The sequence below is a fragment of the Sciurus carolinensis genome, chromosome 17 (genome assembly GCF_902686445.1).
Source record: "Sciurus carolinensis chromosome 17, mSciCar1.2, whole genome shotgun sequence".
NCBI lineage: Eukaryota > Metazoa > Chordata > Mammalia > Rodentia > Sciuridae > Sciurus > Sciurus carolinensis.
In genome coordinates this window covers 57,051,746-57,076,959 of record NC_062229.1, presented here as the reverse complement: position 1 = coordinate 57,076,959, position 25,214 = coordinate 57,051,746, and the positions used below count along the sequence as shown (strand labels likewise).

Below are 25,214 nucleotides of genomic sequence, written 5' to 3'. Positions count from 1 at the left end.
TTTCTTGTGTGGTCACTATTTGAGCAGGAATGAAGCTCAGTGACTATGGAAAAATACCCAGAGGGAATGCAGATGGTATCAACTGGTGAAAAGACAGAAACTTCTACCCTGCAGAGAAATCAGAAACCACAACTCACAGGCAAAATCCCCACGTGAGTTCTGGTTTTGGCACCGTTATGCTGGTTGGCATTACAAAGCCAGCATTCTCTGCTGCCACCCATGTGAAATTGCTCAGTGGGTCCTGATGAGATATGCACCTTTGTGGAGTGAGAGCAGCAATTTCTTTAACAGATTATTCACAAAAATGGTCCAAACAAAAACTTGCCTCCATTCCATTCTAGGTCAGGGACAGGATGAGGTGAGCCAAATGAGGTGTTCAGCTGGGGCAGAAAATTGAAATGGGCATCAAAATACCCAGCAATCAAGATGAAAAATATTTTAATGCAATATTTTATAAATTAAACACAAATGCAAAAAGCACAATGAACAAAATATCAAAATTATGAATACAAGCTGGGTGTGGTGGCATACACCTGTAAACCCCACGGCTCAGGAGGCTGAGGCAGGAGAATGGCAAGTTCAAAGCCAGCCTCAGCAGCTTAGGGAGACCCTGAGTAACTCAGCGAGACCCTGCCTCTCAATAAAATATGAAAAAGGGCTGGGGATGTGGCTCAGTGTTTAGCACCACTGGGTTCAATCCCTCAGTGTTTACCACCACCTGCCCCTGCCCCCGCAAAAAATTATAAATACAGATAGGATTCAACCCTGGAACTTGCATGATGCCTCTGTCATTTCACCCATGTTCCAGCCCTGTCATGGCAGGTAGATCATAAGCTGCCAGGGGGCAGGGATCCTGTCTTGGTCTCTCCTGTATCTCCAGGGCCTAATATAGTATTGAATACATAGTAGGTGCTCAGTAACTACCTGTTAACTGACCTGGATGTGTTGGCAGTTAGCTGGTGGGTTTGTCCCTCTGCTAGTTTGTTCACCCACTTTCTTGCTTGCTTGCTCACTCACTGTGTACTCTGGGTCTCCCAAACCAGGCATGTGCCAGCAGGGAGAAGAGACATAAAGAATAATTCCCTGTCTCTCTGCACAAGGCCCTCCTCCTCTGGTGGACTGAAGAGAGAGGAGAGGTGCTTGAACTGAGGTACAGAAACCATCTCAGGAAGGGCTGCCAGGTTGCCTCGTGCATGTTGTCTACTGCCCAAATCCAGGAGGCTTCATTCACATAGAGGACAGTGCACACAGCTTCCCCCGTAGCTGTGCAGTACAGCTGCAGACCACAGAGGTCCAAAGAAGAGAGAGGCTGAATTTGGCCTAACGGGGGTGGGTGCTGTGACACCGACCGTTAAAGACAGAGCAAGAAAAGAGCTACAGAGCAGAAGCCATGAAACAAAGGGCCCCGGTAGCCTCTGCTGTTGGGCCTCTGTCCTGAGATGGTCCATGAAACATAAAGGACCTGATCAAATCTGTAGCAGACCCATAGAACGTTTGGCTCTTTCCCTGGAGCATAAAGGATTTCGGAGTCTGGGAGAAAATTCAGGACCATGAGTTGAGGCAAAGGACATGTGTAATAAACTGAGTGTTCTCTGATCACTGGAGAAGGGCCACTTTCACATACCTTAGCTCGTTTAAGCTTCACGACTATCCCAGCAGCGGAAGAGACGCCCTCGATTTGGAGGGGCTAGGTGACTTGCTCAAGGTCACAGGCTAATGAAGAGCAAAGGCAGGGCTGGAATGGAGACGTTGTGCCTCCAAGGCCAGCGCTCGGCTTCTGTAGGACCATGGGTCACAGCCTCTCCCCCAAGATCCCTGATTCACCTTCAAGATTTTCACAATGAAGAAAGGCTCCATTGTTCTGGTTTGAGTCTCTGATCAAGTGACTCCCTGCTGGCCGAGTCTGGATCCTGCTTCTCTCATTAGGCACAAAGCTCCTTTCAGTCCCTTGGCTGCTGCAGAAGGGGGCACAGGAGACTCTCCTCCTTTCTCTGGCCCCACTCCTGTGCTGTGCTGTGCATCCTTGGCCATACCTGGCTGCCCTGACACCACTCCCCTGCCTCCGCGCGCGTGCCGTGAGCGTACAGCTGACTTCTCCTTCCAGTATTTTCTGCCCGGACCATCTCTGCACTTGTGGGCCCCTGTGACTGCAGCCTGACCTCCTGCCTTTGCTTTCATTAGCTCTGACAGGGCTCACAATGATGGTTTCCATGTTGGAGTCTGCTGTGGGTTCAATGTGTCCCCCAAAAGTGCTGGGTTGGAAACTTTATCCTCTGTCCTCATTAACAAACTAGTATCACTATCATAGAAGTAGGTCCAGTGTCATGTGAGGAATTTTGTTTTAAAGGTGAATTATGGCCAGGTACAGTGGTACACACCCCAAATCCCAGCTATTTGAGAAACCAGGGCAGGATTCCAGGTTTGAGGCCAGCATGGGCAGCTTAGTGAGGAACTGTCTCAAAATAAAATAAAAATAAATAAATTAAATAAAAGTGACCTGTGTCTAGCATACTTGCTCTGTCCTACCATGTGATGCCCTCTGTCATGTTATGAAACAATAAAAAGACCCTCCCTGGACACTGAGTAGATGCTGGCACCCTGCTTGTGGACTTCCCAGCCTTCAGAACTGAGCCAAATCGACTTTCAGTCTTTATAAACTCCCTGGTTTTAGGCATTTTATTACAGCATCAGAAAACTGACTAGGACAGGGAAAAACTTCGACATCCTTTTCTCATAATACTTTATAGCTCAAGATTCCCGCACACCCTTGAGCAGACAATATCACTTTGTCTGCATTACAGATCTTCTAAAGGCTCCATTTCTCATTGCCTCCTCTTTTTTTTAAATATATTTTTTAGTTGTCAATGGATATTTTTGTGGTGCTGAGTATAGAACCCAGGGCCTCACACATGCCAGGCAAGCACTCTACCACTGAGCTACAACTCCAGGCCCCTCATTGCCTCCTCTTGCTTTGCATATCATGAAGAACTTTCAGTAAGATATGATTTCTAAAAAACATACTATAAACAGAAAAGGAGATTCTGGAAGTATAAATCAGAATCTCTTTGAAGGACCTGTTAATCAGTCGAATTGTACCCCTCACAAACCTATATATTGATGCCCTAACTCCAAGTACCTCAGAATGTGACCCTATTTAGAAATAGGGACATTACAGATATAATTAAGATGAAGTACATGGGTACAGAGTGGGCCCTAATTCAGTATGACAGGTGGGTTTTTTTTTTTGTGCCAGGGATTGAACCTAGGGGTGCTTAACCACTAAGCTACATCCCCAGACCTTTTTAAATTTTATTTTGAGACAGGGTGCTACTGAGTTGTTTAGGGCCTCACTAAGTTATTGAGGCTGGCTTTGAACTTGCAATCTTTCTGCCTAAGCCTCCCAAAGTGCTGGGTTTATAGGCATGCATACCCAGCTATTGGTGTTTTTATAAAAAGGGGAAATTTGGACAGAGAGACAGTCAGCCACAGAGAGAATCCCATGTGAAGATGAAGGTAGAAAGGAGGGGAGTGTATCTATAAGCCAAGGAATGCCAAAGATTGCCAGAAAGCCCAGAAACAAGGGGGACGGCATAGAAAGATCCTCCCTCTCAGCCCACAGAAAGAACCAACCTTGCTGACATCCTGATCTTGAACTTCTAGCCACTAGAACTATGAGACAATCAGCTTCTGTTGTTTAAGTCACTAAGGCTATGGTACTCTGCCCTACCAAACTGGCAGAACCTACTAAAATTTATTTACCTCCCCCGCTGCTTTTTTTATTTTTATTTTTTTGCAGTAGTGGGGATTGAACCTTAGGGACAGCTACATCCGCAGCACAGCCCTTTATCTTTTTTTATTTCAAGTCAGGCTCTTGCTAAGTTGCCCAGGCTGGCCTCAAACTCCTAGGTTTGAGGGATCCCCCTGCTTCAGCCTCCCACGCAGCTGGCACTAGAGGTGATAAACATAATTTTTAAAAGTAATTTTAAACTGCCTTTCATTTTAAAAATCAAATGTCACTGCTCTTGAATCAGAGAACTGCGCTTCTTGGCACCTGGCATGGATATACACCACCTCTCCCTGAGAGCAGAAACAGGCTGCGGAGGCTCACTTCACTGCTTTGCCTCAAGGCAAGTCTTCCGCAGGCCCCTAGGACATACCTGGTCTTGTTTCCCCCAGATGATCTGTGTCGGGACCTTGATCTTGTTCATGTTCTCATGCAGAGAATATCTGGATTTTTCACTGACGATCTCCAAAAACACTTGTCAAAAAAAGGAAAATGGTGTTAAGCGTGTACCTGGTTGCAAAACAACCAAAGGCTGAATGTGCTTTCTGATATGTGGACACTGACTCACACAAGGGGATGGGAGGCGTTCACCAGATTGGACGGAGTGGAATGGGGGGAAGGGAGGGAGATGGGAATAGGAAAGACAGTGGAATGAATGGGACATCACTTCTCTATGTTCACATGTGAATACACTCCAGTGAAACTCCACATCATGTACAACCAAAAGAATGGGAAGTTATATTCCATGTATGTATGATATGTCCAAATACATTCTACTGTCATGTATAACTAAAAAGAAGTAAAAAAAAAAAAAAAAAAAAAAAACAATTAAAAAAATTGCGAGCTGGGTTGTTAAGAGATCATCAAGTCCGGGACACCACTTCCTCTCCTCAGGGGCCCAGGAAACATTCAAAGTTGCAGAGGTTTAAGAAATTAAAGGCAGCCAGTCATAAAGCTTCACTTTTTGTATGTTCCAAGCTGAAAGTTGGGACTACTTACACTTTCTGTAGAAGTTGTTATGAGGGATGCGGACATCGACAAGGCCTTGCAGGATCTGAGGATAAATAACCCACAGTTAGACAGCAAGAAAAGACTCAGAGCCAGGTGTGGGGTTCCCAGCTATAATCTCAGCTATGAGGGAGGCTGAGGCAGGGGAATTGCAAGTGTAAGGCCAGCCTGGGCAATTTAGCAAGACTATGTCTCAAAATAAAATTCAAAGTGCTGGGGATGCAGCTCAGTGGTAGTACGCTTGCCTAGCATGCATCCTGGGCTCAATCCCTCGTACTATAAAAGGGGAAGAATATTTAGCAATTTACTGCATTGCCAAAGAAGTCCTGCAAATTCTCATGAGGTACTACACAATGCAATTGGGAAGTGGGATCCTAAAAGGCTTTTATTTTAAATTAGGAAAGAACTTGGGTAATACTATGAAGGCCAAGGTTCCCTGCAGCATAGAAAAGACACCTGAGATGGCTTGACAGCTGCTTTATCTTGAGAAATCTCTGCTTAGCTCAGGATGCAATGAAGACGAATATAATATCAAGGAATTACTCAGTGATATTCAAATATAAAACAGAGTCTATTTTTTAAAAAACAATTCAGCTGGGTGCAGTGGCACATGCCTGCCATCCCAGCGGCTCAGGAGTCAGAGGCAGGAAGATCATGAGTTCAAAGCCAGCCTCAGCAACTTAGCAAGGACTTAAGCAACTCAGTGAGACCCTGACTCTAAATAAAACACAAAAAAAGGGCTGGGGATGTGCTCAGTGGTTAAGCTCCCTGGGGTTCAATTCCTGATTTAAATAAAAAAAAAAAGTGGCTGTGACCAGAAGGAACACAATCCTCCACTTCCTCCTGCCTCAGGAGGCACAGGGAGAGTACAGGGTTCACATGAGCAGCAGCCACTCCTCTCATCTACCTGGGAACACGGCTCATCCTTCACATGTATCCTCAGGAGTTCTGTGCATGACTAAAGCTGGAAAGACCCACTCGTGGCTGCTTTGTGCTAAACCAACCCCCTTGGAGCATGACTAGAATCTGAACGGTTCTAGAAGTAGAAGGGCAGAGGTGAGACCAACGAAAATTTGTCGAACAATGCTGTGCTGGGCATCGGACGTTTTCTTTGTTCTGCTATTCATCCTGTACCCCTGCCTCTAACCATCCTGCATCCATCCATCCTGGCTCCCAGAATCATATATGCCTGTGCCTACCCCATCCTGTATTCACTAATCCATCCATCTTCTATTCCTGCATTATCCACGCATCCTTCCACCCATCCAAGCAATCATTTAGCCATTAAATCGTCTATGCATGCATATTCATAATCATGAATAGACATATATACATGCATGATCTGTGCATCCATCCTTCCTAAATCTACCCACCCATCCATTCTCCATTGCTACGTTGTCAAGGACTCCTATCGAAGCATCAGTCCATCCTCTCTATACCCAGGACCTATTTGATGCAAGCACTGTGCTAAGTTCTAGGGACAGAACAGCCAATTAAGACAAATCTCTCATCTTAAGAGCTTAGAGTAGAAGACACAGACAAGTGAACAAAATCACAAGATGTCACGGTGAGCCGTGCTGGGTGTTCCTGCTCTCCTGGGAAGGAAAGATTTTGGAAAGGCCATTTATTTTCTTTTATCCCTGCCATTTATTTTCCCATCCCTCACAACTCATAACAGACTTAAAAACAAAAAAACTGAGAATCTGATTTAGCCTCCATTTCCCCTTCCAACCTCATCGCAACCCATTATTTCCCTCTTGGCTCCAGTCACCTGCTCTCCTTCTCTAGCCTTGAATTGTTTATGCCTTTTCCACTTCTGCACAAGCGGTTTCCTCACAGAGGCTTATTAACGCTATCCCCATCCCTCTGTTTTTAATCACTGTACCATCTTCGTTTCCTTTCTAAAACTCATTTCAATTTGTCATTTTTGGTTTACTGATTAAATGTCTCTCTCCTGCACTGGACTGTGTCTTCCTGGGGAGCTTGCGTATTCACCACTGTACCCAGCACAGAGCCTTATGTGTGCAGCATTACATAATCTTGCTAAATGAAAACATAGAAGTTTCTGGGCACCATGGTGCTGACCTGTAATCTCAGTGGCAGGAGGATCACAGGTTTGAAGACAGCCTCAGCAACTTAGCAAGGCTATAAGCAAACTAGTGAGACCCTGTCTCAAAATTAAAAACAAAAAGGGCTGGGGATGTGGCCCAGTTGTTAAGCACCCCTAAGTTCAATCCCTGGTACCAAAAAAAATGGAAGTAGACAAGGAGTGGATGAGCAGATGCAGGAGGGAAGCTGGTCCTGGCCACCAGAGCCCTGGCTAGAGGGCCAGAGCATCACGCTGAGAGCACATTACCTGCTGGGGCACCTTGAAGCGGACATAGGAGCAGAGTTGGAGCATTTCACTCATCTCTTCTGGGGTAGACGGGATCAAGGGAATCTTCTGCGTGGTGGCGGAGTCCTGCAACTCTTTGAGTCGTTGTACAAACTGATTATCAGTCGAGTACTGCAAACCTGTGGGATTTAAACCAAAACAGCTTGACAATACATCTGCCTTCTTTCATTTTGGTACTAGAGATTGATCCCCGGGGCACAACACTACTGAGCTACATCGCCGGCCCCAGTACTTTTTTTTTTTTCATTTTGAGACAAGAGTTTTGCTGAGTTGCTAAGGCTGGTCTTGAACATGCGATCCTCCTGCCTCTGCCTCCTGAGTTGCTGGGATTACAGGTGTGTGCTACTGTGTCCAGCTCATCCAACCCCCATTTTATGTAGGGAACTTTCAATAACAGCCAAAAGCTAATACATTTCCAGTTTCTTTCACCAGTAAACTTCTTTCTTTCTTTCTCTCTCTCCCCCCTCTCATCCCCCCTCTCTCTCTTTTGTACAGTGATTGAACCCAGGGGTGCTTAACTACTGAGCCACATCCCCAGTCGTTTTTATATTTTATTTAGAGATGGTCTCGCTGTGCTGCTTAGGGCCTCACTAAGTTGCTGAGGCTGGTTTCAAACTTGCTATTGTCCTGCCTCAGTCTCCCGAGTAGATTTCTTTTTAATTGGCACTGCCATTTGTGCTTAAAGTCAAAATGATACTCTGAGCAACACAGAAAAAAAAAAAAATCCTTTAAGGTAATTTAGGGGCTCACACTATAATCCAAGGACTAAGAGCATCCAGATCCCCCAAGAAATGCGGAAGGCTCAGCCTCTTGAATCAGAATCTGCATTTTAACAAGTTGCCAGAGGACTTATACACATGACAGAGCATGAGGTGTGAGCCTAGAAGGCATCTTGCCTGTACCCTTTGCACACCTGTACTCTTTAGAGGTGATGTGAGGAACCACAGGTTGGCAGGAAAACCCAGGCTGGAGTGACTGGCTGTTCCTTCTTCCCTTGCCCTGGACCCCCTTGGTCCTCTCTTACATGGGATCAATACACAAGCATAGGGAATATGTGAATCTTCTCCTGAACTGTCCCTGGGTTGGAGCAGAACACAGGCCCTCTGCAGAAGAGCATGAGGTAACTGCTGAGATGGATTCCCTTTGAGGTTGCCCATTGTTTCCTATAACCCTGAAGTGTGGACAAGAGAGTCCACAGTGACTGACATTACACAGAGGGCAACACTTAAGCCAGGCCTGGTGGCGCAGGCCTGTAACCCCAGTGGCTCAGGAGGCTGAATCAGGAGGATCGCAAGTTCAAAGCCAGCCTTAGCAACTTAGTGAGGCCCAGAGCAACCTGAGTTAGACCCTGTCTCAAATAAAAAATAAAAAGGGCCAGGGATGTGGCTCAGTGGTTAAGCACCCCTGGGTTTAATCCCTGGCACTGAAAAAAATAAAAATAAAAATAAAAAAAATAAGGGCAACACTATCTTCACTTCCAACACTGAGAAAATTTCTAGACATTCATCTTATTTGAAGAGCTATGTTTCAGAAAGAAAGGCAGTAGCAACAATAATATTGGTCATGCTGCAGAAACCCACACTTTATAATAATCGATACCGAGCAACCGCTCTACACCTAACACAGTCATGGTTTTTACAAGACCATAGAGAAGATTACGTTATCTATTTCCACCCTTTTTAAAAGTAATCTAAGGAGCTAGGGATGTAGCTCAGTTAGTAGGGCACTTGCCTAGCATGCTTGAAGCTCTGAGTTCAAATCTCAGTACCTGGGGAGTAGGGTGTGAATCCTGAGAAGATCATATGGCAGAATTTTAAAAAAGAAAGAAAAAGTAATCCTACAGCATGCTCGAAATTATCCAGATACTGATGATACATAATGGGGGTGGGGAGTGAGAGAAGAATGGAGGAACTTCAGCTTATGTCAAAGGAAATGAGAGGGAGGGGGGCGTACGAAAAATGGTGGAATGAGACAGACATCATGACCCTATGCACATGTATGATAACACAAATGGTATGAATCTACATCGTGCACAGCCACAGAAATGAAATGATGGACCCCATTTGTGTACATGGAATCAAAATACAGTCTGTAAAAAATTTAAAATATAAATAAATAATAAAAAAAAAATTACCCAGGTACAATCCTGTTCAACACTGACTTGTTGCCAGGTATGGTGGCTCACAAATGTAATCCTAGCAACATGGAAGGCTAAGACAGGAGGATTACAATTTAGCAAGACCCTCAGCAGCTTAGCAAGACTCTATCTCAAAAATAAAAAGGGCTGGGGATGTGGCTCAGTGATTAAGTGTCTCTGGGTTCAATCCCTACTACCAAAAAAAAAAAAGATGGTCAGAGATCCACCCCTCTGCTCCCGTCACTTACAGGGACGTTGGAGCCTCACAACTCACCAGCAGGGCACACGAGACACAGGCTGGAGACGTCCGATGGGTAGTAAGCAGCATACACTCCGGCCACGTGGCCGCCCATGGAGGTGCCTACCAGGTGGAAGGGTTTTTTGTTCAGCTTAAGGCATTCTACAAACTAGGAAGGGAAATGAGAGGGAGGTGGTTACACAGCTGAGACAGTGATAAAGGATATCACATTGCAGAGGTCCCTGTGCAACTGAACTCAACTGCGAAGAGCGGAAACAGCCATTGATCGATCTCGTGGATGAGAGACGGTCTGAGACCCTACTGGATCCATAACTGAGACAAGCCTGGCAGCATGAATGTACTTCTCTTTACCTGGCACAAGTGATCATCTGGGTATAAATCCACAAGCATTCCCGTAATTAATAAGCCAGTAAGCTTTTCTATACAGGTCAAAAGAATAACTGTTTTCTGCTTCACAGGACTTGGAGTCTGTTGCAAGTATTCAGGTCTGCGGCTGTATCGCAAAAGCAGTCAGCGACAAGACCCAAGTAAATGAGCAAGGCTGTGTTCCAGTTAAACTTTGCTTACAAAAATTGTGGTCAGTCCTTGGCCAGGCGTGGTGGTGCACACCTGTAATCCCAGCAGCTAAGGAGGCTGAGGCGGGAGGATCCAAGTTCAAAAGCCAGCCTCAGCAACTTAGCAAGGCTATAAGCAACCTAGTGAGACCCTGTCTCTAAATAAAATATATAAAAAGGGTTGGGGCTGGGGCTCAGTGGTCGAGTGCCTCTGGGTTTAATTCCCAGGGGAGAAAAAAAAAATTGCCACCCTAATTTAAAGCCTGTTCTATCCAACCAACCACCCACCTATCTACTGTCTAAAAAAATATTTATTGGATATCTATTATGTACAAGGAACTAGGGTGAGCTGCTGAGGATACAGGAAAAAGTCTAAGAGATAAGGTTCTTGATCTTATAAAAATAAATAGCTTAGGGGCTGGGGATGTAGCTCAGTGACAGAGAGCTTGCCTAGCATGCACAAGGCTCTGGGTTTGATCCCCAGCACTGCAAATAATAATAATAACAACAACAACACATGGTTTAATAGAGGAGACAGACATTATTAAATCAATATCCTCATCTGGGGAAAATACCTAATGTTAACCTGAAACTTATGGGCTACACAATTCTGAAATGGCTCCTAAGGACTTAGGACCTTGAAAGCCCAGAGGGAGAGAGCTAGAGACAGATGCTAGGCAGAAGCACTATGGTTGTTATCATGCAGCTGGTGAGCAGAAAAACAGACCTCCAAACAGGGAAATGGAACTGAAGAATTCCAAACTCCCTTTTCAAAGAGCTGAGAAAATGCCCAGAATGTATTTCTTCACAGACAAGTGCAGTCGGCTTAGAGGAGAACAGCACATAATTAGCCTAAACCCTCCACAGGTGATCATGACCTCATCTGCCTGCCCTTTGGTCTGCGATCACTTGCAGACAGAATGTTCTGGAGAGGTCATGAGTCAGTGTGGAACTCTCTTGCCTTCTCTTAAGGGTTGGATATGAGATGATGGGCAAGACCCAGTCTGGGCAATTTTGGGGGAGCCTCTTGCTTACCTGATGTATCCTCTTGACTTGCCCATCTATGGACAGGTCATCCAGGGAGGAGCGAGTGGTACCCTCGTGTCCTGGCATGTCCACGCAGACCAAGTGCAGGTTCTTTGGAAGGAACTAAGGATACGGAGACCCAGAGAATCAGTGTGGAGTACGCAAAACACGTCTGCTCACTTTTCTGGGGAGGGGATTCTCCCCTCTTGCCAAGACCTGAACGGCCATTCCTGGGCCTGGTGTACCCTACTACTGTGAATAAGTATGGCCAGTTAGTCTCACAGGGAGCAGAGGCCCCCAAAGACTAAGACATAGGTGGAAAGGGGCTCAGGGGATACATGGGAAGAGGAGATAAAAATCAGGTCAGCATGCTAAGTCTCCTGCTCTTTCTTGACCCTGCTTAGCAGACACCACATCTTCCTCCTTTCCTCTCCCTTCACAGTTCCAGCTGTACAGCCACTGACTTTGAAGGAAATGGAAGGAAACAGAAAGGATGGCTGTGTGTTCCCAGAGTTCTGGCCATCTCCGGAGCCAAGGGGAGCAATGCCTTCCCCCAAATCACGTCTGGTCACCCTGATGCTGGTTTCAACTTTTTTTTTTTTTTTTTTAATTCCCCTGGGCATTAAAGTCTAATTCTTAGGACTCTGATTACCCTAAACCACCTCTTCCGCTTTTAAACAGGAAACTGAGAAACGTTAGTTATCAGCCAACAAACATCCAGTCACAGAGATATTTATCTGAGGTGCAGACAGGAAGTGAGGCTGTCCTCATCGTGGTGTTTGGAACTAGAAGGTAACTAGAAGCTGTGTGAAGCTTTTCCTCCTGGTGCCGGTCCGGTAACACCCGCTTCAGGAGGGAGCCTGGGATGCCACTGCCCTCGCTGTGACTTCTGCCAGCTCCAACCTTCACCAGCTGGTCACTCTTACCAAGTACAGCATGGTGCCACACCAAATAAACCGGGGCAAAAAGTGATTTGCAAAACTATTCCAGAAAGCTGCCAGATCAAGAGGGTTTCTCTGAATGGCCAAGAAAAAAAAAAAAGAAGAAGAAGAAGCAGTAGAAGAAGTGGGGGAAGGGAGGAAGGAGCAAAACAAGCATGGGTGTGGGGAGAAGAATCCTGACGAATAAAAAAATAAATGGGGGTTGGGGATATAGTTCAGTTGGTAGAGTGCTTGCCTCGCATGCACAAGGCCCTGGGTTCAATTCCCAGTACTGCAAAAAAACAAAACAACAACAACAACAAAAAATAAATGGCCATGTCGCTAATCCCAGTAGCTCAGGAGGCTGAGGCAGGAGGATTGCAAGTTCAAAGACAGCCTCAGCAAAAGTGAGGCCCTAAGCAACTCAGTGAGACCCTGTCTCTAATAGAATATTAAAAAAAAAAGGGGGTAGGGATGTGGCTCAGTGGTTGAGTGCCCCTGAGTTCAATCCCCAGTACCACCCCACCTAAAAAAAAGAATAAATGTTTTTTAAAAGCCCAGCTTGGGTCAGAAACCTTCCCTAAACAAATATTCACAAGGTTAAAAGCTTTCTAAAGTTTCACGAATAATATTCAACTCAATCGATTCCTTCTGACAAAAGATTTTGAATAGTGCCCTGTGTTGGTTTTCAGACTGCCCTGAACTGTGGTCCCTTTGCATTCCACCATCGCCCATGCCGCCACATGCAAGTGGAAACCCTGTCCACCTGAGGAGAGAAGGCTCTGGAACTGCACCTTGACCACGCTGAGCCACATGTCCTTGTGCGCAGAGAATCCGTGGAGCATGAGGATAGACGGCCTGTGTCCAGGCCGGCCCCGGAAGGAGTAACAGAACTGATAGTCCTCATGGTGCACGTAGCGGACCTGCATGCCCAACGTCCTCCGCCAGTACCTAGGGGAGACAAGGGACACAGAAGGCAGCATGCTCTGGTAAGTGGCTTCAGGAGGGGGACAGGTTCTGCCAAATGTCCTCTTTAATGGCGATACAAATCTCTCCCAGCTCTGGCTATCTGGAGACACCCCAGACTCCACCCTCAAGGGGCACTAAGAGGGGGAAAGAGGTGTTTTCTTAAGAAGCATGTCACACAGAGTAACCTCTTGCTACAATACATTTCTGGAGAGTCGAGAGGGCTCACTTCTTTCCTGAGAACCGTGAGCACCGGTCCTCTGGCTCTGATCCTCACAACATATGGCGGCTGGCTGAGGCTTGGCTTCTGTTCGTTACATAAGACTTGGCAGTGGTGCAGTTTGGCCCTAAATTGATTTCAATATGAAATTACCAGAGAAACAAACTGAACTCTCTACATAAAGAAGCTCTCCAAGATCGAAGATAATTAATTCAATCAGAGATTCACTTTGTGATGTACTTTGCACTAAAAAAGAAGCAAAGTCATGTAAAAGCAAATAACATCAGCCCACTGGCCTGAACCCTTTGTGCAAAAATAAGGGGAGAGGGAAATAAGGATAGAGATTCCTATTCACTTGTCTCTGCACACAAAAGCACGGGAACATAATGCAGACGAGGATCTGGAGCTGAGGGGGAGGACGAGGGGAGGAGTAAATAGAGCCAGAACAGAGGTGGGAGGGAGACCCTGTGTTCTCTTAGTACTTTTCAATGACTGCGCATTGCCTATTCAAAACATTAAAAATGCAATAAAGTTGGCTTGCTTAAAAGCTCTCCTTTTCAGGAAGCCAGCATATATCAAAATTCTAAATCATGGCACCATAACGTTTTTTCATTCACTCATATCCCTGCTCATTCATTTACTAACTATATGATACTTTTTTCTTTTTCATTTTTTTTTCTTTTTGTTCCAGAGATTGAATTCATGGGTGTTTAACCACTGAGTCACAGTCCCAGCCCTTTTTAATTTTTTTGAGACAGCATCTCACTAAGTTGCTTGCAGTTAAATACTAAATTGCTGAGGCTGGCTTCAAAGCTGTGATCCTCCTGCCTCCGCCTTCCAAACTGCTGAGATTACAGGTGTGCATCACCACACCTGGTTTTAACTATATGATTTTGAACCTCAATTTCCTCATAAACCCCATGGAGAAATGTTGCATTCTGCTAAGGATATGGGAAAAGTTAAGAGAGAAAAACCCACTGGGTACGGAAGTGGACACCTATAATCACAGGGGCTCAGGAGGCTAAGGCAGGAGGATCCCAAGTCCAAAGCCAGCCTCAGCAACTTAGCAAGAACCTGTCCCAACAAGGTATACCCTTTTATGGACTTGCAAATTAGAAAAGCTTTTTTTTTTTTTTTTTTTTCCAATCATAACCAACTTTTCTAGGAAGCATTCTGGCATTAGCCATCAGGAGTCTTTAAAACGTCATGGGCTCAGGTGTAGCTCAGTGGTAGAGCACTTTCCTAGCATGTACAAGGCCTTGGGTCTGATCCTCAGCACCACCAAAACAAACAGCCCTCATGCTCTTTGACTTAGTAATTGTTCTTCCAGGAATGAGGAAGGAAATGTCTTAAGAAAATAAGCAGAAGCCTTGAGAAAAATAACTTTTTTAACATGTCCAAAACAGTGTTATTAAAATTAGAAAAAGAAGTCAGATATGGTAGCACAGGACTGTAATCCCAGCTATTCAGGAGACTGAGGCATGAGGATTGCAAGTTGGAGGCCAGCCTCAGCAACTTAGTGAAGATCCTTTGTAACTTAGTGAGACCCTGTCTTTAAAAATAAAAAAAGTCTGGGAATGTTGCTCAGTGATAAAGTGCTCCTGCGTTCCAGCTCTAGTATGAAAAAATAAATAAAGGGGAGGATAAATAAAATTAGAAAAAAAGTCAAAACTAAACTTAGTGTCCATTAAAAGAAAATGTATTACATAAATCACAATATATCTAGACAATGTCATCTTTTGTTATTTCAAGAGGTTTTCAAAGAATATTCAGTAACATGGAAAAATATCTCTGACATCATTTCAAGTGAAAAAACAGGACCCCATTTCTTATACTATGGATTCTGATTCTGCTAAAACATTTTTAATGATACACTGATAAGGTGAGGGGAGAGAGGCACTCAGAGGTATTAAAGAAAATGATTCAAGGGGTTAATGGGGTATTTTCTTTGTTACCCTTCTTTTTTTAATATATATATTTTTAGTTGTTGGTGGATTTTTATTTATTTTTATGCAGTGCCAAGAATTGAACCCAGTGCCTCACACATGCTAGGTAAGCGCACTACAACTGAGCCACAACCCAGCCCTCTTGGTTACCTTTTTATAGTCTTCAAATTCTCTAGAACCCTCCTACAGATCAAAGAGGATCTGGAAGGACCTTCTGGAAAGGGTGAGACCTGAGCAGGCTACTGGATATTCAACAAGTCTTAACTGAAGACATTGAGAAAGGTGTAAAACAGCAGAGGTAAGTGTGTGGGGGACGGCCAGGCACAACTGAACCCAGCGTGAAGCAAGACGGGCCTGGCAAGGGAGGACCTTCGGAACTGCTCAGTAGTTGTCAATTACCCAGTACATCCCTGGAAAACCTGGCCCATGGCTCCAGAAACAAGGAGCTAGAGGACAAATATTTTCACTAACTTAAAATTACCCCCTCACTGAAAGAGTAGGAAAAGGACTCTAAGCTGTTAGGGCAGCTAAAAAATTATACCAATGGCCCCGGAGGAAAAACACATGGCACAACTTCTTTGGTGGACTGGTCATAGTAACTTCTAATTTCTCAAGCTGGAGATTAGACTTAGCTACAACCTGACAGAACAGAAGCAACCAGAAGAATTAAGTTGGGATGAATACATGTCTCAGGATCAAGTTCTTTTACAGACAGATTTCGTAAAGAAGCCAAACTGCTCCTGTTTCAGGGACAGAAGTCTTTGAAGACTCTTGACCTAAGTCAAGAAGCCCAAGACAGGTGCAGTGGTGCACACCTATAATTCCAGTAGCTCAGGAGGCTGAGGCAGGAGGATCACCAGTTCAAAGTCAGTTTCAACAACTTGGTGAGCCCTAAGCAACTCAGTGAGATCCTGTATCTAAATAAAATATAAAAAGGACTAGGGATGTGGCTCAGTGGTTGTGCACTCCTAGGTTGGATACTAAAGAAAGGGAAAGGGAAAGGAAAAAAGAAGGAAGGAAAGAAATCCCCAAAGAGGAATCTCCTCAGGTTCATCTTTGAGAGAGGTTCATTTAAAATTTTGTACAACTATCACCACCACCCATTTCCAGAAATTTCTCCTCATCCTAAATAGAAATTCTGTCCACTAAACAATAATTCTTGATTCCCTCTCCCCACAAACCCTGGGAAGCTCTATTCTACTTTTTGTCTCTATGAAACTGTCTGTCTAAGTAAGCTGTATAAGGATTCATACAATATTTGTTCAGTGTCTGGCTTATTTCGCTTGGCATAAGTACTCAAGACTTTCCTGTATATCCATTCATTGATGGACATTGGACATTTGGGTTATTTCCATCTCTCTCTCTTTTATTGGGGGGGGGGTAACTGGGAATTGAACTCAGAGGTGCTTTACCACTGAGCCATATCCCCAGCCCTTTTTATATTTTATTTAGATACAGAGTCTTGCTGAGTTGCTTAGGGCCTCGCTAAGTTGCTGAGACTGACTTTGAACTCGCAATCCTTCTCAGGAGGCTGAGACAGGAGGATCAAGAGTTCAAATTCAGCCTCAGCAACTTAGCAAGGCCCTAAGCAACTTAGCAAGACCCTGTCTCTAAATAATATATATATATATATATATAAAAGCTCTGGAGATGTGACTCAGTGGTTTAGCACCCCTAGGTTCAATCCCTGGTACCAAAAAAAGCAGAAAGAGACAGGGCTGGGGCAACTCAGTGGGAGAGCACTTGTCTAGCAAGGCCCTGGGTTTAATCTGCTATGCAAAAAATAAATAAATAAAAATAAAAACCCCATATCTCTGTGCATCTATTACTATACTCTCTGGGTCTATCTGCTCCCAGGCCAATTTCACACTGAACTTGATTTATTGTAACTTTATAATTAGTCTTGAGAGTTAGTAATATAAATCATCTAGCTTTGTTCTCCTTCAACATCATCTTGCTTAATTAACCCTTTGCTTTTCCTTGTGAATTTAAGAATCAGCTTATTAAATTCTATGCAAAAAAAAAATCTGTTGGAATTTCAAATGCATGTACACTAAGTCTACAGATCACTGTAGGGAAATCTGACATCCCTACAATACAAATACAGTCTATCCTTCTATTCATTTAGGTCTTTTTACTTTATCTCATGAATCCTTTGTATTCTGTGTAGAAGTCTTCCATATTGTTCTCTAGATGTAGTCTCAATATCTTATAATTGTGGGTACTATAGTAAATGGTATCATAAACCTTCTCATTCTCTGTTTGTTGCTGGCATATGGGAATACAACTGATTTTGGGTTGTGGTTCTTGTATTCAGCAACCTAGCCAATTCTACCTATTAATTCCAAAAAATTATCTATAGTTATTTTTCGACTTTCTGTGCCCACAAGCCTGCCATCTGCAAACAGTGTCGGTTTTATTTCTTCATTTCCAACCCTTATCCATTTTTCTCTCTTATATGTATACAGGCAAATTATTTGCTATGATTTCTTATCCTTATTTTCATCCAAGTTTCTTTGGGCAAGCAAAAAAACTTAGCTGATCTGTCTTTTTACCGTGGGAGGTCTCAATATTTTCATTATGCCTCTGATGGAGAGGGAACTGCTCACCCACAGTAGCTACAGAACCCTCAGTTGTGCTTCTCTGTCAACTCACGGCAAAGCATCTGGCACCTTCTGCAGGAGCAACCACGATTCCCATCACTATGGAAATGAGGGGGCCATGCTCTAGGGACGATTTAACCCAAAGAGAGTCGCTCTTAAGCCTGACTGTGGCCTACCGGGGACACCTGTCCCTACACCCCCACATCCCAGAGGGAGTCAGGAGTGCGTGCGGTGATGATCTCACCGAGCCCTGTGTTGGGCGGGCAGCAGGGCCGGGAGGCTGGTGCGGAGCCACCTCTACTGCCTGCTGTTCCTGTTTGTGTGGCAATCTTGAAACTTAACCTGACTCACCCAGGTCTGCTGGGTTATTTTGGGCAGTTGAGCAAAAGAAGGCCTTTGGAGTAGTTGTGATTGAGGGATACAAGTGACTCATGGTAAAGCTGCTCATTCTGTGACAATCACTGCGTAAATGTCACCTGTAGTGAGTCCCTTTGGCGCAAACAGGCAGCAGAGGAAGCCACTCCCAGGATTTCTGACAGCTCTCTGCAATGGCATCATGGGCCCTATTACTATAATCATAATCTCCATGTCACAATGCCATCTGGCATGATCTGAAAGGTTTTCCAGGATTTTTTTTTTTCCATCCTTCTCAACCCAGCTGGGTCTTCTTGGCCTATGTGTTTGAGTTCACAAAATAAGGAGCATTGTGTTTGTCTCTGGGCCACTGATCTGGGTAACCAGCATGGGCAGGCTTTACAATCACATTGAGCCAGGTAGATGCCTATTCTACCACTGACTTGGGAGGTCGAGGCAGGAGAATTGCAAGTTCAAGGTCAGCCTGTCTCAAAATAAAAAATGAAAAGGGCTGGAGATGTAGCTCCGTGGTGCTGCCCCTGGGCTCAATAAAAATGAACTTTTTGCTATGCAGTATTATTTATAATAGACAAAAAGTGGAAACAATCTAAAGTGTCATTAACAGTTAAACAGATAAACAAAGTGTAGTATAACCATACTGTCTTAGTCTGTTTTCTTTGTTATAACAAAATACCCGAGACTGGGTAATTTATAAAGGTAAAAGGGTTTTTTTGTGTCTGTGGTTCATGGTTCTGGAGGCTGGAAAGTCCAAGACTATAGTACTGGCCTCTGCTCAGCTTCTGGTGAGGGTTCTGTCTGCTTCAGCTTGGCAAAAAGCAGAAGGGCAAGTGGGCATGTGCAGAAAAGACAAATCATGAGGATCCGCCTTGCTTTATAAGAACCCACTCTCATGCAATAGCTAATCCAGCTCTGCTAGAACTGCACTAATCCTTGTTAATGGCCTAATCACCTCTTAAAGGCTCCGTCACTCACAAAGCTGTTACAGTGGGAATCAAATCTCAACGTAAGTTGTGGAGGACACAAACCATAGCACAGACAACGGGACGTTATTCAGCTATAACAAGGGATGAAGTACACAACATGGATGAACCTTAAAAATACCTTGCTAAGCAAAAGAAGCCAGACAGAAAGACTGTATGACCGATATGTCCGTATGACTCCATTTATATGAAATGTCCATAACAGGCAAATCCAAAGAGACAAAAATTAGAGATTGCCAGGAGATGGGGGAAGAAAGCACCTGAGAGTGACTGCTAACAGGACAGCAGGTTCCTTTGGGGAGATGGAAAAGTTTTAGAATTATATTAGTAGCAACAATTATCAACACTGGGAATGTATTAAAACCACTGAACTATATATACTTTAACATGGTGAATTTTATATTATTTAAATTTGAACTCAACAGAAAGATGAAATATTTGCTATGAGTTTATTTTTCCCCTTTAAAAATCAAAATTGCTCTGACACCCTGACTCTGACAGCCTTCTCCTCGACAGCCTGGAGAACCTGGGGGTTGGGAGACCAAGGCGGCATGGAGGCTGGCCTCCCACAAAGTGAGTTAGAATTAGCCTTTTATAATCACACCTCTGTGTGCAGCCATACCCATGGTTACCATCCACATCAGTGAGTTGTATTCTCAGCTCCAATTGTGATTTATCAAAAAAATGGCATTTGTGTGTGGAAGCCCCCAGTGCCTCAGCACGGCCAGAAGGTAGCACATCCTTGGCCTCCCCAAAAATCCTGCTACCAGCGTCACAACAGCACTGGCATTTAAGCAGCTGAAGGCTTTGCCCATGCAGAGGAGGTTCTAGATGACCCTCTGGAGAGATCACCACTCCTCACCCACCCTAAAAGACAGTGAGAGAGTAGAAGATGACAAGCCGCCTTCCGTTCAGTTAGCTTCTTTTCCAGGATCAGAGTCTGATGGCAGGTGGAAAATTCCACACTCTAACCAAGGGGAGCCAGAAAGAAGGGCCGGTCAACAGCAATCTTCTGGGTACAGGAGTTACCAAAGCTCCTCCGTCTTCCCCAAGTCCCAGTCAAATCCCAATGGGCTCACCCAGCACAGAACTGCCTCTATTTCAGTAGCCACTTCACCATGGGGGCAGGAGGGGTGGGTTTATTTGATAAATAGGCACGAAGGGAAGAATCATGAGGAAGTCACTTCCTTCCCAAGTGCTAACCCCATGTCCCCAAGGACAAAGGCTTGATGCAGGGCAACCCCGCCTGTCCTGCCTCTCATAGGAGGCACCAAGGAGAAAAGAGGCTCAGAGCCTTCAGCAGGCAGCAGTAGAGGGGTTGAACTTGACATGGTTCTTTAATGTCGCTGTTTTTGTGTGTTTGGTTTTGGTACTGGGGATTGAACCAAGGGGCACTTAATCTCTGAGCCACATCCCCATCCCTTTTTAATATTTTTTATTTGGAGACAGAGTGTAGGATTATAGGCATGCACCACTGTGCCCAGCCTCTGTTTACTTTTTTATACTAACTTTCTATTTATGGTACATTTAGCAAGCTTGCCACTTACAGTGGTGATATTTATATCACTTTTTTTTTTTTTTTGGTACTGGGGATTAAACCCAGGGGTGAACCCACTGAGTCACATTCCCAGCCCTTTTGCCTTTTGATTTTTAATTTGGAGACAGGGTTTCGCTATGTTGCTGAGGCTGTCCTCGAACTTGCGATCCTCCTGCTTCAGCCTCCCGAGGGGCTGGGATTACAGACTTATGCCACCATGCCTGGCACGTCACTTTTTAAATAAATACATTTGAGGTTTTAAAAAAAAAGTAACTCACTCTAAAGAAAATACAAAAGAAAAGCACAGGTGGTATACAGATAGGACAAGAAGAAAGATGGAACAAGAATGACAGACATCTTTGAAATGTCTTTTTTTTCTGTCACTTTATGATTTAGAGCAACTCCGAGGCATTCTGTCCTACATATGCCTCTCACTGTCCTGGTGCTTCTAGTTATTTTTGTTTATTTATCCATTCATTCATTCATTTTTGGCACCAGGGATTGAACCCAGGGGTGCTTAACCACTGAGCCACAACCCCAGCACTTTTTTATATTTTATTTAGAGACAGGGTCTCCTGAGTTGCTTAGGACCTAAGTTGCTGAGGCTGGTTTTGAACTTGCAATCCTCCTGCCTCAGCCTCCCTAACTGCTGGGATGACAGATGGGAGCCACCATGCCTGGCTGTAGTTCATTTTTCAGTCACATCACTGCACCTGTCTGGACACTGCTGGGTCAGAGTGCAGAGATGAGAAAACACCAAAGGAGCCCTATAGATGTGCACAATCCCTGCTTATACAGTCAGGGGCTCTGGGGTGTGGTGGCCTCAAGAGCAAAGTGTTACCAAAAACCGGAAAGAATTTACCTGGTGAAGAGCAACTACCAATTCTTCTCAAACTCTTCTAGAATGCAGGAAGATACATACATTCCAACTTTTCTTCATGTTTGAAATATTTAATGATAAAACGGCCAACAAGCAGAGGTGACTATATCGTGACACTTTTTTTTTTTTCTTGCGGTGCTGGGAATTGAACCCAGGACCTTGTGCTTAACAGGCAAGCACTCTACGAACTGAGTTATCTCCCCAGTCATCGTGACACTTTGAAAACATCGATTACATAATTAACTTACCAATAATAGATTCTTATCAGTGCTGAAGGCCACAGGAGAAAGGAGGCGACAAACGCCAAGATGGGGATGGCCAGGGTCCCACCCGCGATCACAAACATGTTCACCACGTCGAGATCCATCCTGCTCTTCAGGGTTGGCCGACACCTGCAGGGGCTGGAGAGAGCAATGGTTCTGAAACCTTCTCGGGAGAGGAAAGACCCACAAGGAGGGTTATAGATCAGGAGGAAGCAAAGCAGGCAAGTGCTTAAAACAACCCAACAGACATGACAACCAAAGCTAGTGAGGCATCCTTGAGAGGGTCTTGCATATTAAGGAGAGGAAAATCAAAACTATAAGGCACCTTGTTGGGATAAGTGAGAAAATCTGAGCAAGGACTAAGTATTAGATAATAGTATTCTATCAGTGCTACAGTTCTGTGTGTGCTACCAGGCATTGAACCCAGGGGTGCTCTTCCACTGAGCTACATCCCCAGTTCTTTTTATTTTGAGACAAGGTCTCACTAAGTTGCTGAGGCTAGCCTTGAATTTGCAATCCTTCTGCCTCAGCCTCCGGAGTCACCGGGATGACAGGTGTGCACCACCACCTGGCTAATGCTATAGTTCTTGAGTGTGATAATGAAACTGTGGCTATGTATGTGCGTTGCAGAATGACCTTGTTCTTAGGAAGTGCCTGCTGAAGTTTTAGGTGGCATATGATGGTATCTGCTCCTCACTTTTAAAAGTTCAGGAGAGAAAAGGTAATGTAAGTATATGTGGGAAGGGAGTGAAAGAAATAGAGCAAATACAGGGAAATATTAACCACTAGGGAATCCAGGTGGATAGTATGGTATTTATTACTCCTTCAACTTCTCAACACACTTGCAATTTTAAAAAATAAAAAGAGGAGTCAGGCATGGTGGCACATGTCTCTAATCCCAGCAGCTTGGGAGGCTGAGGCAGAACTGTGAGTTCAAAGCCAGCCTCAGCAACTTAGCAAGGCCCTGAGCAACTCAGTGAGACCCTGTCTCTAAATAAAAAATCAAAAGGGCTTAGGATGTGGCTCAGTGGATAAGCACCCTTGGGTTCAATCCCTGATGCTGAAATAATGATAATAATGATAATGATAATAATAATAATAAATAAAAAGAGCACACAGAACCTTAAATAAATGGAATATACACAGACACGCGTGATTGTACACACAGCATATCACTGGATGGGTATAAAAGAAACAGGCAACAGTGGTTACATTGAAGGTGGAGAACTACACAGCTGCACATCAGGGAGAGATGTGAGATTTGTGTTTCGCTTTTTAAATCTTTTGAATTATCATATCCGTAATCTATTAAAAAACAAATAAGACACCATAAGAAGTTGGGGAAAACAAGTCAAAAAGGTAGTTTCCTAATGTCTTCCTAAAGACCTTCATCAAGCTGGGTACAGTGGAGCTTGCGAGGCTGAGGCAGGAAAACAGAGTTCAAAGCAACTTAGCAAGGCCCTAAGCAGCTCAGTGAGACCCTGTCTCTAAATAAAATATAAAAAGAATGGGGGTTGTGGCTCCATGGTGCAGCGCTTGCCTAGCATGTGTAAGGCACTGGATTCTCAGCACCACATACAAATAAATGAATAAAATAAAGGTCTATCAATATCTAAAAAAATTTTTTTTTAAATAAAAAGGGCTGGAGATGTGACTCAGTGGTTAAGCACGCCTGGGTTCAATCCCTGATTTAAAAAAAAAAAAGAGCTTCATCAGACACAACTGAGGGCTAGCATGTGGCGGGTCCATGAGGCAGGGACAATGTCCCCAGCACTGAGACTAAGGCCAGACATATAAAAGAACCTTTCAAAATTGCAGTTGAATCAGAAGTCCCTGTCTAGTCCTGTCTCATGAACTCATAACATGGTTCATTCTGGCACAGAATGAAAAATATTACAAATCCCATTATCTTCCCTAACACAGAATACAACTCCTGCAAGGACCTACAAGCCAGGTGTGATGTCCTGCTATGACATCCAGCTACCAATGTTAAGTCAGAAAGCCCTTAGAAAGTGCTGAAGGCCATTGTGAATTTTGAATCCTGAGTTGCAGGAAGTTAATTACACCATGTAACTTTGGACCAGTGATTAGAGCATTTTATGCCAAAGCCATATGTATTCCCCAGAACCTACTGCTCCAAGAAAAAGCATTAAGACCTACCATATCATGGCTTTCCTTATGTTTCCTGTAAAGAGATTTCTCCCATACACCTCTGTCAAGTGATATTTATTTCAATTTTATAATGAATACACTGACCTCACAACCACTGAGCACAAGGGTTGGTAAACGTTTTCCATAAAGGGCCAAATGGTGCCTACATTAGCACTGTGGGCCATGGACTCTGCCACACTACTCAGCCTGCCATCGGAGTGAGAAAGCAGCAGTAGATGCTGTGTAATCAATGCGTATGACTGTGTTCCAATAAAATTTTATTTATACAATTAGGCTGTAGACTGCATTTGGCCTGCAGGCTGTAATTTGCCAACCCTTGATAAAGCACACCAACCCTGTCAAAGAGGCGAGGTGGGTGTTTTATCCCATTTTATAGGTTAGGGAAATTGAGACACCATAGGTTAAGTAACCTGCCAAAGGTCATCCAGTTGGTAGGCTCAGGATCACAAAACAGGTTTTGAACTTTGGCACATTCCTTTTGCACCGAGGTCTACTTAATTTTTTTTTTTTTTTTAAATGGTCTTTCTGCCATCTTTGTAACCCCTTTGCTGGTAAGAAACTACACTCACCAGGCCCATGCCTGCAATTCCAGCAGCTCAGGAGGCTGAGGCAGGAGGATTGCGAGTTCAAAGTCAGCCTCAGTAACTTAGTGAGGCCTGACAGGTTTGGACCCACAAGCCCCTCTTGTGTCCAGGATAAACGTGAGATTTGTCTTTCACTTTTTAAATCTTTTGTATTACATAGATATATAACCTATTAAAAAACAAATAATACATAATAAGAAGTTTGGGGAAACAAGCCCATCAGGTAGTTTCCCAACATCCTCCTGAAGAGCTAAGAGACACCTGTGACAGATGCATGGGTAGGTGGGCTAGGTGGTCCTTCTCAGTCTCACACACTTTCTGTCCGGGTCATGATGAAAGCTGCCTCCTTCCCAGGGTGCAAGCACTGACTCTGCTTCTCATTCAGCTACCTTCTGGGTTTCTTACTCATTATTTGCAATTTTCCCAGCATGCTTAAATTGTTGGCCTGTTTCTTCTAGAGGCAGAGATCTGTGATGGTGGGGACAATCTTATATGCTCTTTCTCAGTATCTAGCATGGCACAGGACACACATAAAGTACAAATGGATTAATGCAAAACAAATTTACAAAATGGGCTGCATCCCGTTTGATTTCTTGTAGGGACAA

At 44.2% G+C, this 25,214-nt stretch overlaps 1 protein-coding gene across 2 annotated transcripts in view; it reads right to left on the bottom strand.

The window, feature by feature from the left end:
* Positions 1 to 25,214, bottom strand: part of Abhd6 (abhydrolase domain containing 6, acylglycerol lipase) — a 44,868-nt gene that overhangs the window by 2,902 nt on the left and 16,752 nt on the right. The window contains exons 3-9 of one of the 2 annotated variants that reach the window (XM_047532643.1): positions 21,839 to 21,991; positions 12,878 to 13,034; positions 11,173 to 11,286; positions 9,599 to 9,731; positions 7,149 to 7,306; positions 4,784 to 4,838; positions 4,158 to 4,258 (exon numbers count right to left, since the gene is read on the bottom strand). In XM_047532643.1, coding sequence (XP_047388599.1) covers positions 4,158 to 4,258; positions 4,784 to 4,838; positions 7,149 to 7,306; positions 9,599 to 9,731; positions 11,173 to 11,286; positions 12,878 to 13,034; positions 21,839 to 21,957 — 837 coding nt within the window. In that variant the 5' untranslated portion in view covers positions 21,958 to 21,991. Of the gene's footprint in view, positions 1 to 4,157; positions 4,259 to 4,783; positions 4,839 to 7,148; positions 7,307 to 9,598; positions 9,732 to 11,172; positions 11,287 to 12,849; positions 13,035 to 21,838; positions 21,992 to 25,214 lie in introns of those variants that run through there. The other variant, XM_047532644.1, reaches the window with a different exon arrangement.